This window comes from Eriocheir sinensis, unplaced genomic scaffold (assembly GCF_024679095.1).
Source record: "Eriocheir sinensis breed Jianghai 21 unplaced genomic scaffold, ASM2467909v1 Scaffold891, whole genome shotgun sequence".
NCBI classification, from domain to species: Eukaryota; Metazoa; Arthropoda; class Malacostraca; order Decapoda; family Varunidae; genus Eriocheir; species Eriocheir sinensis.
In genome coordinates, this window is record NW_026112265.1 from 65,049 (window position 1) to 77,809 (window position 12,761).

Here is a 12,761-nt window from a genome sequence, read left to right on the forward strand (position 1 = left end):
ACACACACACATATATATATATATATATATATATATATATATATATATATATATATATATATATATATATATATATATATATATATATATATATATATATATATATATATATATATATATATATATATCAATATATTTTAATAAATATATATATATATATATATATATATATATATATATATATATATATATATATATATATATATATATTTATTTATATATATATTTATTTATTTATATTTGTTTTACAGCAAAGGATGCAGCTCAAGGGCACAAAAAAAACAATAATAATAAAAAAAGGCCGCAACTCGCTGCTCCTAAAAAAGAATTAACAGCGGTGGCCGAAAGAAAGATCAGTTTCGGGAGGAGAGGTGTCCTGATACCCTCCTCTTGAAAGAGTTCAAGTCGTAGGCAGGAGGAAATACAGATGAAGGAAGATTGTTCTAGAGTTTACCAGCGTGAGGGATGAAAGAGTGAAGATGCTGGTAGACTCTTGCATAAGGGGTTTGGACAGTATAGGGATGAGCATGAGTAGAAAGACGTGTGCAGCGGGGCCGCGGGAGGAGGGGAGGCATCCAGTTAGCAAGTTCAGAAGAGCAGTCAGCATGAAAATATCGATAAAAGATAGAATGAGAGGCAACATGGCGGCGGAATTTAAGAGGTAGAAGACTATCAGTATGAGGAGGAGAGCTGATGAGACGAAGAGCTTTTGACTCCACCCTGTCAAGGAGAGCTGTGTGTGTGAACCCCCCCCCCACACCTGAGATGCATACTCCATACGAGGGTGGTCATGGCCCCTGTAAATGGATAGCTACTCTGCGGGGGTGAACGGGCTGGGACGGTACAGAACGCCCAGCCTCGAGGAAGCTGATTTATATATATATATATATATATATATATATATATATATATATATATATATATATATATATATATATATATATATATATATATATATATATATATATATATATATATATATATATATATATATATATATATATATATATATATATATATATATATATATATATATATATATATATATATATATATATCTATATATATATATATATATATATATATATATATATAGATAGATAGATAGATAGATAGATAGATATAGATATAGAGATAGATAGATAGATAGATAGAGATAGATAGATAGATAGATAGATATAGATAGATATAAATAAATAGATAGATAGATATAGATAGATACATAGATGGACAGATGGATAGATATAGATGATTAAAAAAATCAGGAGATCAAATAAGGGGTTTCAGAAATAAAGCAAAAGCATGTTTGTGCACCGGGTATAGTCTGTTTTAGCAATATAATACAGGTGACGACACCCTTCAATTTTGACTGGCTAAGTGGTAGCCAATCACTGCGCTGGAAAAGTTTAGTCCGCTTGGGCCTAGGAGCTCGCTCTGCATAAAAAAAAAATGTTAACACCTCAAAATCACCATGAAATATTAATTAATTGCAACATTGGACATGTACAGTTCCCAAACTGTCAAAAATTATGATGAGAAATAAAACACTGTTAACATGAATATAGATATAAATATATATTTGTTTTTATCGTATAAAAAAAGTTCATTCATCACATCTTTGTGGGCATCTACGATAAAAAGTAATTAGTTGTCTAGTGTTAATAAATTAATGTTTTAAATAATGACTCAAGAATGACAATGCTACTAAGAAAACACAGGTAGGCCCTGTGGTATTCCAGATGGTATTAAAAAAATAAAAACATACCACAGAGTCGTGACGCCAACGGCCAAGGTGGAAGCAAACTGATGGGTACTGCGCGGTGATTGGCACAGCTAATCAAAATCATGAGAGAAAGACAGGAGGCGTGGCCGCCTGTTATATTTCGGTGAAACAGACTATAGCTCTTGGCAAAGGGAACTCATGCACCTCACCTCAAGCCATTATCGCCATAAGGGTTCATATCGGCGAGGTCTTGGTGCAGTCTCTCCATAACGGATGAATGGATATCGTTGCGCTTTTCTCCCTCACTCAATGTAGCGCGTACCTCGGTTGTTAAGGCCCGGGATCCCAGATTTGCGCCTGCAGGAGATCGTGGTAATAGTAATGGTGACTACAGTTATGATGATAATAATGATAGTAATTATGGACATTATTCCAAATATAGTAAATTTATGCATATTATTCATATAAATAGGGTGATAGATATATTCATAATATTAATGTTAGTGGTAAATATTAAATATAATTCTTCACTCTTTTGGACGTGTCAAACGCTGAGGACGTGTTGGCACGCCCTGAACCTTAGTCCTCCCACATGTTTGCCATGTACAGCGTCCCTGTGAAGTTTGGAGACTCGAGTCCTAGAGGTTGTTTGATGTCACAGTCGTGTGCTGTGGCTAGCAAGACACTTCTTTGTTTCCTTATTTCGGTTTCCTTATTTCGACTTTCAGAGCCAGCATTAAGCGCGAGGTTGGTACCCTGTAGTTTTTTTTTCGTGTGAGTGAGTGATTATTTGTGGAGCAAGGAGAAGCGCAAGAGTAATACCACTAAATCAAACATTCCTGAGCCCGACAGTGGTAGAAGAAAGGTAGGTAATGTTTCCCAGAAAAAGTTGCAAGCTAAGTGTGTTTCTTTGCCTGAGGGGTTAAAGGTTTATTACACAATCTGTATTAGTCTTATATACGAAGCGAATATTCTGCGGGGCGCAGCTTGCGTAGAACAATTAAATGTAGCAATCACCGAGACGTGGATGGATTGGGGAAAGCTTTTCTCAAGCGAATATGAATTAAAAGGGTACAATTAATTCTATGTAAACAGGCTTGGGAGGCGTTGGGGTTGGGTAGCTCTATATGTAAAATACACTGTCAACTTGTATATCAATATTTCAATTAAGTTAATTAAGATTGGGGCAAGAAGAACCTGGTGTCCTTCAACGCCTCAAAAACACAGTTTCTCGACCTATCCACTCGACACAATCTTCCTAACAACTATCCCCTATTCTTTGACAACACCCAGCTATCACCTTCCTCAACACTAAACATCCTTGGTCTATCCTTAACTCAAAATCTCAACTGGAAACTTCATATCTCATCTCTTACTAAATCAGCTTCCTCGAGGCTGGGCGTTCTGTACCGTCTCCGCCAGTTCTTCTCCCCATATACAGGGGCCTTGTCCACCCTCGTATGGAGTATGCATCTCATGTGTGGGGGGGCTCCACTCACACAGCTCTTCTGGACAGAGTGGAGGCTAAGGCTCTTCGTCTCATCAGCTCTCCTCCTCATACTGATAGTCTTCTACCTCTTAAATTCCGCCGCAGTGTTGCCTCTCTTTCTATCTTCTATCGATATTTCCACGCTGACTGCTCTTCTGAACTTGCTAACTGCATGCCTCTCCCCCTCCCGCGGCCCCGCTGCACTCGACTTTCTACTCATGTTCATCCCTATACTGTCCAAACCCCTTATGCAAGAGTTAACCAGCATCTTCACTCTTTCATCCCTCACGCTGGTAAACTCAGGAACAATCTTCCTTCATCTGTATTTCCTCCTGCCTACGACTTGAACTCTTTCAAGAGGAGGGTATCAGGACATCTCTCCTCCCGTATTTGATCTTGCTTTCGGCCACCTCTTTTGTTTCTTTTTTAGGAGCAGCGAGTAGCGGGCTTTTTTTTATTATTGTTTTTTTTGTGTGTGTGCCCTTGAGCTGCCTCCTTTGTTGTAAAAAAAAAAAAAAAGTGTTGCATCAATATGGGGTAGTTATGTGAACTCAAGGGACAAGATTAACTGAAGTGTCGTATATTGGCCTGGGCTAGAATCCCGGCCTGGGCAGTCAGTGTGCAGCCCACCTAGGTGTTCATCCTTTCGGGATGGTAAATAGGTTCCCGGAGAAAGTAACCTTTTCTTATAGATGGAACACTTAAGTAGAATATGTTATCGTCTCATCAATCCCCCTTCTCACACACAGGATACCTTACTTTGTCTCTAGACCTGCCCACTCATATGTGCTACAAGCCCACTTACTCTCATTCGTCTTTCTTAGGCCAACTTTGTACACTCGACAAAAAGTTCTGGAACACCTGGGCACAATAGATGTGAAAATGAATCGATCACGGCTAGTTGCCTCGGAATAGTTGGTACCCCTGATTATGAAGACGCATCTGAATCCATTACTGTATATAATACGTTTCGATCCTGTGTTGATTTGATGGTCGCAGTAAGTCATGCTCACGTTAGTCTCAGTGGAGACCCCGCAAAACCGGCGCAAAGTCATTGTTATCCTTTACACTGAAGGCCTCATTTATCGCCAAACAGCACGGCGGATTGGACTGTCCATTTCTACAGTATCACTATTTGCCAATGGATTATGTGCAAACAGGCTCCATTAGTGACACGCCTCGAAGCCTCGAAGCAGACTGGTGCATACACTCATTTTTTAAATAAATACCTCCCATCCTCATATATTTTCTACTTAGCCAAGCTGTCGCAGTATGTGGTTTACGTATTAATTTTGGCAGCTATTTTAATTTTACATATTTTTACTGCCAATTATACTCAAACTACCACCTGGAATTATTATTCCCTCATTTGAATAGGACTGTGACGTCAGCCACAGCATTTAAACTGACTGATAGTCCTGCAGCGGAATGGGTTACAAAATCATTTTATTCACTCAGTTGTGTTATATTAGCACCAGAAAGACGTAAATCTACAGACGAAAAAACACCCTTGTAACGAGGAATTATCGCCGCAACTAATGATTATACTACGGTTACTTAACATATATTAATTCCATCGAGATCAAGCGACAAGGCTGATCAGTGCGATTACCAATGCTCCGCGATAATAACCACCAACTATATGATGACGGCACGAGTTAGTGCACGCGTTCACAAAGTTTTTCGTTGCGCCTTGTGACACTAAATTTGTTGTTAAATAACTACTAACACACCTCCGGAGGTGTATTAAACGCTAACAATATTATCATATAAACATATAAATGCTAATAAATCGTGTTTTTCAACTAGAAGTATAATTTTGCGAGTAAGCGAAGCCAATTCATTTGTAGAGTGATAAGATAAACATTCTTTGAGAGGCATGAGGATTTTTTTTTAACAGCAGAAGAAACAGTTCAGGAGCACAAAAAAAAAAAAAAAAACAGAGGAAACTATAATGAAAAACAAAGCCCGCTACTCACTGCTCCAACAAAAGAGTCAAGATAAGTCGCCGAAAGATAGGTTAATTTCGGGAGGAGATGTGTCCTGATACCTTCCTCTTGAAAGAGTTCAAGTCGTAGGCAGGAGGAAATACAGATGAGTGAAGATTGTTCCAGAGTTTACTAGCGAGAGAGATGAAAGAGTGAAAATTCTAGTTAACTCGTGCGTGAGGGATTTGGACAGTAAAGGGATGAGATTGAGTAGTAACTCGTGTGTGGCGATGCCGCGTTAGAGGGGGAGCCATACAGTTAGCATGTTCAGAAGAGCAGTCAGCGAGAAAATATCGATATAAGATAGAGAGGCAACATGGGGGCGGAATTTAAGAGGTAGAAGACTATCAGTAATAGGAGGGGAGCTGATGAGACGAAGAGACTTACACTCCACTCTGTCCAACAGAGCTGTGTGAGTGGACCTCCCCCACACATGAGATGCATACTCCATACGAGGGCGGACAAGGCCCCTGTATATGGATAACAACTGTGCGGGGGAAAAGAACTGGCGGGGACGATACAGAACGCCCAACCTCGTCGAAGCTGACTGAGTGAGAGAGATGTGAAGTTTCCAGTTAAGATTTTGAGTTTAGGATAGACCGAGGATGTTTAGTGTTGAAGAAGGTGACAGTTGAGTGTTGTTGAAGAATAGGCGATAGGTGTTTGGAAGATTGTGTCGAGTTGATAGGTGGAGAAATTGAGTTTTTGAGGCATTGAAGGACACCAGGTTCATTTTACCCCAATCGGAAACGATTGCAAGGTCTGAGGTTTAAGCGTTCTGCAGCTTTCAGTCTGGAGTCTTTTAATTCCTTTTGAGAGGGTATTCTGTTGAAAGAAGTTGAATAATGAAGAATGGAGTCGTCAGCGGAGTCGTCAGCGTATGAGTGGATAAGACAGTTTGTTATGGAAAGAAGATCATTGATGAATAATAGGTGAGTAATAATAATAGGAGAGTAGTAATAGGAGAGTGGGTGATAGGACAGAGCCCTGTGGAACACCACTGCTGATAGGTTTAGGGGAAAGACAGTGACCGTCTGCCACAGCAGAGATAGAACGGCCGGAAAGTAAACTGCAGATAAAGGAACAGAGAGAGGGATAGAATCCGAAAGAGGGCAGTTTAGAAAGCAAAGAGCTGTGCCAGACCCTATCGCAGCTTTCGATATGTCTAGCGCAACTGAAAAAGTTTTACCGAAACGGCTAAGAGAGGATGACCAAGAATCAGTTAAGAGAGCAAGAAGATCGCCAGTAGAACGCCCCTTGCGGAGCCCATACTGGCGATCAGATGGAAGGTCAGAAGTGGAAAGGTGCTTTTGCATCTTCCGGTTAAGGATTGATTCAAAAGCTTTAGATGGACAGGAAAGTAAAGCTATAGGGCGGTAGTTTGAGGGAATGGAACGGTCACCCTTCTTAGGCACAGGGAGAAGTAGATGTTGACACGCAGAGGCGAAAGAGTTTGACCAGGTAGGGTGTCAGCATGGAGGCACAGTTTTTTTAAGGACGAAAGTAGGCACTCCATCAGGTCCATAAACCTTTTGAGAGTTGAGGCCAGAGAAGGCATAGAAAACATCATTCTTAAGAATCTTAATAACGGGCATAAAGGAGTCAGAGGGGGGATGAGAAGGAGTTACATGCCCGGAATCATCCAGAGTGGAGTTGTTACAGAAAGTTTGAGTGAAGAGTTCAGCCTAAGAGATAGATGAGACGGCGGTGCTGCCGTCAGAGTTAAGGAGAGGAGGGAAAGAAGTGAGGTTGGAGGATATATTTTTAGCTCTGGAAAAATCAGAAAAAGCAAGGTTTTGACATTTACTATGGATGAAAAAGCTTTTGGTAAGTCGAAGAATATATTTAGCACGATTCCGGGCGGAAATATGAAGATCGTGGTTAGCGGGAGTTCGAAGGCTCTGGTACCTTTTGTGAGCTGCCTCTCTTATCTCTGACAGGACGAGAACAAGCGTGATTAAACCAAGGCTTTTTAGCATGAGGAATAGAGAAAGTACGTGGAATGTATGCCTCCATTCCAGAGACAATCACCTCCGTGATGCGCTGGGCACACACAGAGGGGTCTCTCTCCTGGAAACAGTAATCATTCCACGGGAAATCAGAAAAGTACATCCTCAGGTCGTCCCACCCAGCGGAAGCAAAATGCCAAAAGAATCGCATCTTCGGTGGGTCCAGAGGATGTACAGGAGCGATAGGACATAATTGGGGAGGCGGTGGCTGAGTGGTTAGCGTGCCGGCCCCGCATTCCGTGCGCTGTCCATGATGCGAGTTCGAATCTACCGCTAACCACCTGGGATTTTTCAGTCACCGCCGAGTGGCCTAAGACTACCCACATGCTGTCCTGAAGACCACCTATCAACCCGGACTCTAGAAGAAGCTGTGCAGAGCAAGTGAAATAGAAAATGAGCTCCGGGGGGAAGCATGAGCCAATACTAATGGCGCCACTATAAACAATTGCCTGGGCCACGACGGGCTCGGACCAGCCATCAGGCTGCAACGTAATAGCCTACTGCTGCTATAGGCCACATGTAAAAAAAAAAAAATAAATAAATAAATAAGGTTGTGATCCGAGGAGCCCAACGGAGAGAACAATTTGACAGAGTAAGCAGAAGGGTTAATGGTAAGGAAGAGGTCTAGTATGTTGGGCGTGTCTGCAAGACGGTCGGGCATACGTGTTGGGTGCTGAACCAACCGTTCTAGATCATTGAGGAGAGCAGAGTTGTAGGCTTGTTCACCAGGCTGGTCAGTGAAAGAGGATGAAAGCCAAAGCTGGTGGTGAACATTGAAATCTTCTAGGCTGGAGATTTCAGCGAAGGGAGAGTGAGTCAAGATGTGCTCCTCTTTAGAGTTCAAGTAGTCAAAGAATCTTACATAGATAGCAGCGCTAGGTGAGAGATAAACAACACAAATGTATTTAGTAATAGAATGACAGTGCAGTCTTAGTCAAGGTCGTGGGCACGAGAGCAAGTGATGTCATTGTGCACGTTGGCGCAACATCCATCTTGTGATTGAAATTTATTATAAAGATAGTAGGAGAGAGCAGAGTAGAGATTGTTATTAATAGGCTCAAAAACCTGTGTTTCGGTGAGGAAGAGAAGGTTAGGTTTAGAGGAGAAGAGAGGGTGCTCCACAGAATGGAAATTGGAACGAAGACCGCGAATGTTGCAGAAGTTGATAAGAAAAATGTCTGAGGAGTTATCAAGACACCTCTCACCGGTAGGTGCATACTATTTATCATCTCAACTATATTCTCTCTTAACTCTTTTCCTTGTCAGCAGTCGATTTGGCAAACCTCTATTTACCCACCGATGGCGACATTTTGTTTACGGCTTGAAGGTCAAATCTTCACCAATATCCTATTAAAATTTTGCATCAAAACATCTCTGTTTATTCTATATACGCCAGAATTTCTAACTTTTCTGCTTAATTGTATAATTTAAGTGAATGAATTAGCTCATAAAGATAAGAACAATAGCATCCTTCAGAAAGTGGTTATACATCCCGTGGCTAAGATCATATACGTGGCTTATTTTACGATATTTCTTGATCTACGCTTAACGAGGGTCAATAAAAACGTTCATAATAATATAATAGTTTAACAACATACATTTGACGTATTTCATTTTCCCGCTGACCGAGTATAACTAATTCTGTGGAATTCAGTCAGCCAGTGAGTCTGGCAGTTTTTCGGGTGTTCGTGCATGCTCCCAATACGGACTTGGGATGGATGACTAACTCTACAAAGCAAAAAACTGGCGTGGAATATAAAATGATTAAGAAAGAGAAAACCTGACATCAGAAAGCGATATATTTAGTAGTAAGGGAAGTGAAAAACGATACAAGGAAAGCAAAAAAAAAAAAAAGAAAAAAAAAAGACATACGTATGAAATCAGAATAGCGAGGCACGCGAAGGAGGATGCAATGTCATTTAACGAAATGTACAGTACAAAAGCAAGGAATGATACAGGGCCATTTATACCTCAGGATGGTAAGCCCCTCGACAATAAGGACACAAAGACAACATTAAAGGAGTAGGGCCTACCTCTTGATGGTATTTGCAACAAACATCGTCTTACCCTGAAGCAACCCAGATGCTCATGGAAAGGGAAGATGAAATGTTATGTGATAAGAGAACAGCCAGGGAGGATGTCGCTAAACAGATAGATAAACTAAAGAAAAGTAAGTCTCCCGGCCCAAATGAAATTTTCCAGCCGCTTCTCAAGGAATCTTGAATCATATGTCTAGACAACTGGCCATCATCTTTAGATATTCTCTTGAGGCAGACGTAGTACCATCAGTATGGGAAGAAGCTAATGTGCCGATTTATAAGGAGGGTAATAAATCAGTTATGTCAAATTACCGCCCTAGCAGTTTAGCGTTACTCGTAGGAAAATTGTTCGAGACTTTTAAAGCAAAATATATCCGCAACCTTCTAGAAAACACGACCTCATCAGTACCCCCAGCATGGATAGATTGAGGTTAAATTTTGCTTAACTAATCTTTTCACGTTTTATCAAAATGTGTACGAGGCAGAAAAAGAGAATATATTTATGATAATGTTTAAGGACGAAAATAATTATATTGTTCATCTCGATTTTAGTAAGACATTCGACAAAGTGCCTCAATAAAGACTACTCACTATAATAAAGACCAATGGTATAGAGATCGAGGGAATGCTTAGAGAGAGAATGCAGAAGGTTCAGGTTAGTGATGACATATCGGATTGAGACCGAGTTACTAATGGAGTTAAACAGAGATCAGTGTTGGGTTCATTGTTGTTTGTCATACACATTAATGATCTCGACTACGATATAACCAGTAACATAGGAAAGTTTGCCGAAGTCAGTGATCAACACGGACAATGATACCGATATTCTCCAGGAGGATTGAAACGTCCTGTACGAGTGGGCCGACAAATGAATGGTGAAATTTAATATCGATAAATGTAACGTCCTTAGTTTTTTTTTTTTTTTAACGTTTCAGCCTGTGGCGCCGGTAGGCTTTCTTCGTGGAGCCTGGTGGTCGGCCTTATCCCGTTGTGGCGCAGGGTCGTGCTTACAGTGATCTCGTCTTGCTTGGCTCATGCTGACCCCTGGAGCTCATCCTTGATCCTCTTTTCAAGGGAATCTACAGTTCGGATTGAAAGATGGTCTTCAGGATAGCATGTGGGTAGTCTTCGACCACACGGCGATGGCTGAAAAATTGCCTGCTTCTCTGTCGCTGCGGACGGGACGCGAACCTACGCATTCTTGAACGCCGCGCCAGCACGCTAATCTCTCAGTCATCACCTCCCCAAAGAAGAAAAAGTGAATAAATAACCTCACAAACAATTCCACATTAAATATCACACCCCTTAATCACTCGAGCTGCGAGAGACTTTTGGGAGTGAGTGCGATATCCACAGCTGAATATATTATCGCTAGAAACCGCGCAAATAGAGCCTTGGGTTGTTATTTCAATAAGTGTAAGCAACAGGACTTCACATGGCTCTGGTAGAGACTTAGAAACTTATGTACAGGGATAGATTAAGCGACCTAAGGTGGTCTTGGAAAGGCGTAGACTGCGTGGGGAATGGTTTAAGGTGTTATATGGATAAATGTGAGAACACGCAGTGATCGGCAAAAGTTAGATAAAGTCAAGTTTCGAAAAGAAATGGGTAAAAACTGGTTCACGAACAGAAAAGTGGACGAGTGAAACAAACTGAGCAGGTATGTAGTTACGGTAAACACAATCGAAATCTTTCATCAGAGATTATATGCATTTACGCATAGGAAGGGAAATTGCTGAGCAAACTATCTTCAGGAGCTACCTTGTGTAGGCCGTCTGGTCTTTTTTTTTTCATCTCCGCCTGTAGCGTCGGTAGGTTTTCTTCAGGGGCCTTGTGGTCGGCCCAGGCTCGTCATGGCACAGGCCATTTTCTTTACAGTGGCGCCAGTTATGCTTGGCTCATCCTCCCCCCCGGAACTCATTCTTGTTTCACTTGGACGTTTTCTTATTCAGCATGTGGGTAGTCTTAGGCCATTCTGCGGTGACTGAAAAATCCCAGGTGGTAGTGTGGGGATTCAAACCTACGTTGTCCATGGCGCGGTGAATGCAGGGCCCGCACGCTAACCACTCAGCCACCTCCTACCCTAATTTTGCAGTGTCCTTATGTCCTTATGTATCCTTGTGTTATTCCGGCCAAGTCGCTTGGCCTTCCGGCTCGGAGAGGTCAACCGGTTAGTCCACCTGTGCCAAACGACCACCACTGTCATGTGGTGGCTACGTATACTCTCCTGCTACTCCTGGGGCTGTTGGGCCAAAGGACCAGCATCCCCTTGTAGGGCTCCGTGGATGCTGGCGGTGTGGAAAAGTGTATGTAGAATTTAATTCATAAGGCACCCATTATGCGGCATCCAATACTGTGATATGTCTGGGGTCGGGGAAGAGGAGAGCACTCCTCCCCCACCAATCTCATCATATTCCTGGGTGCACCTCCGGCGGGCTCTCCGTGTGAGTGCCTAGAACATTCTGAGCCTCTCAGAGGACCAGCTACATTCACATCTGTCAGTTCAACTCAGGAGGCACAGTGGGGTTCTCTGAGACGAGGAGACCTGGCAATGGATCGATCAGTGGTGTTTTTGTACCTACTATCTGGTTGGGCTAATGCGATGGAGCCCGTTTCAAAGGAATAGCTGCCGTTTCTCGCCGATTGCAGTCATTGGGGGTTTGGGTTACTCTGGTTGATGAACATATGCTGCTGGAGAGGTTGAAGCACACCTTGGGCTTCGTATATCTTTTTATAGCATACGCCCTTGCCGAGATGTATGAATTTTAAGGGGAGATGTTACATGCCAAACTCGACCCTACAGTCGACCCCGTGTGACACCCATTATCTTGGGCGACTTCATTACATCTACTGGCGCAGAGTTTATTCTCTCGCAGCAGAAACATAAACAGTTTTCTCCTTCTGAACTTTGCAAAGTCAAGGATGCTGAGGAGTGTTGATCACTGTTCCAGACACCCTAGCCTGACCGCTTGACTTGATATAACAGTGATGGCGGTGTGTCAAAGGAGCTTGACCACATCTGTGTTAGTACTCACTGGAGGATCAGTTAAAAGTTTAGAGTTTTCTGAAAATCTTTACGATCGACCTCAGACTTAAAGTTGCAAAACTGAAGATACGCATTAGATCCAAGACAATCTCCAGATGCAACTCTCCGTGATTCCATCCTGAGAAACTGATTGACCGGGCGTGTGGTCAGGAGTGTGCAGTGGATATATCAAATAGGGTAGAAGTGCTTGATATTGTGAAGGAACTCTGGACGTGAAACTTTTAAAGCTGCCGAATAGTTCATTGGAGAGCGGGCAAGGTTTAGAAATGGAGTTCCTTAGAGGGATACACTTAATAACAAAGAGGAGAGTTGTACTGCCAGGCTGGCTGGGAACTTTGATCGATACAGAACTCTGTCACGAAGGACTAGAACCTCCATAAAGATAATGAGAGGTTTGTCAAAGGTATCACTGAGGATGTCGAGAGTTGTCAAAATACAAACGACCTGCTTTCCGATCTGGAAAAAGC

General features: G+C 42.0%; 1 protein-coding gene across 1 annotated transcript in view; it reads right to left on the minus strand.

Moving 5' to 3' along the window:
- LOC126994842 (chondroitinase-AC-like) overlaps positions 1 to 12,761 on the minus strand; it is a 93,098-nt gene that overhangs the window by 45,832 nt on the left and 34,505 nt on the right. The window contains exon 6 of the mRNA XM_050854112.1: positions 1,933 to 2,080. Coding sequence (XP_050710069.1) covers positions 1,933 to 2,080 — 148 coding nt within the window. The remainder of the gene's footprint in view (positions 1 to 1,932; positions 2,081 to 12,761) is intronic.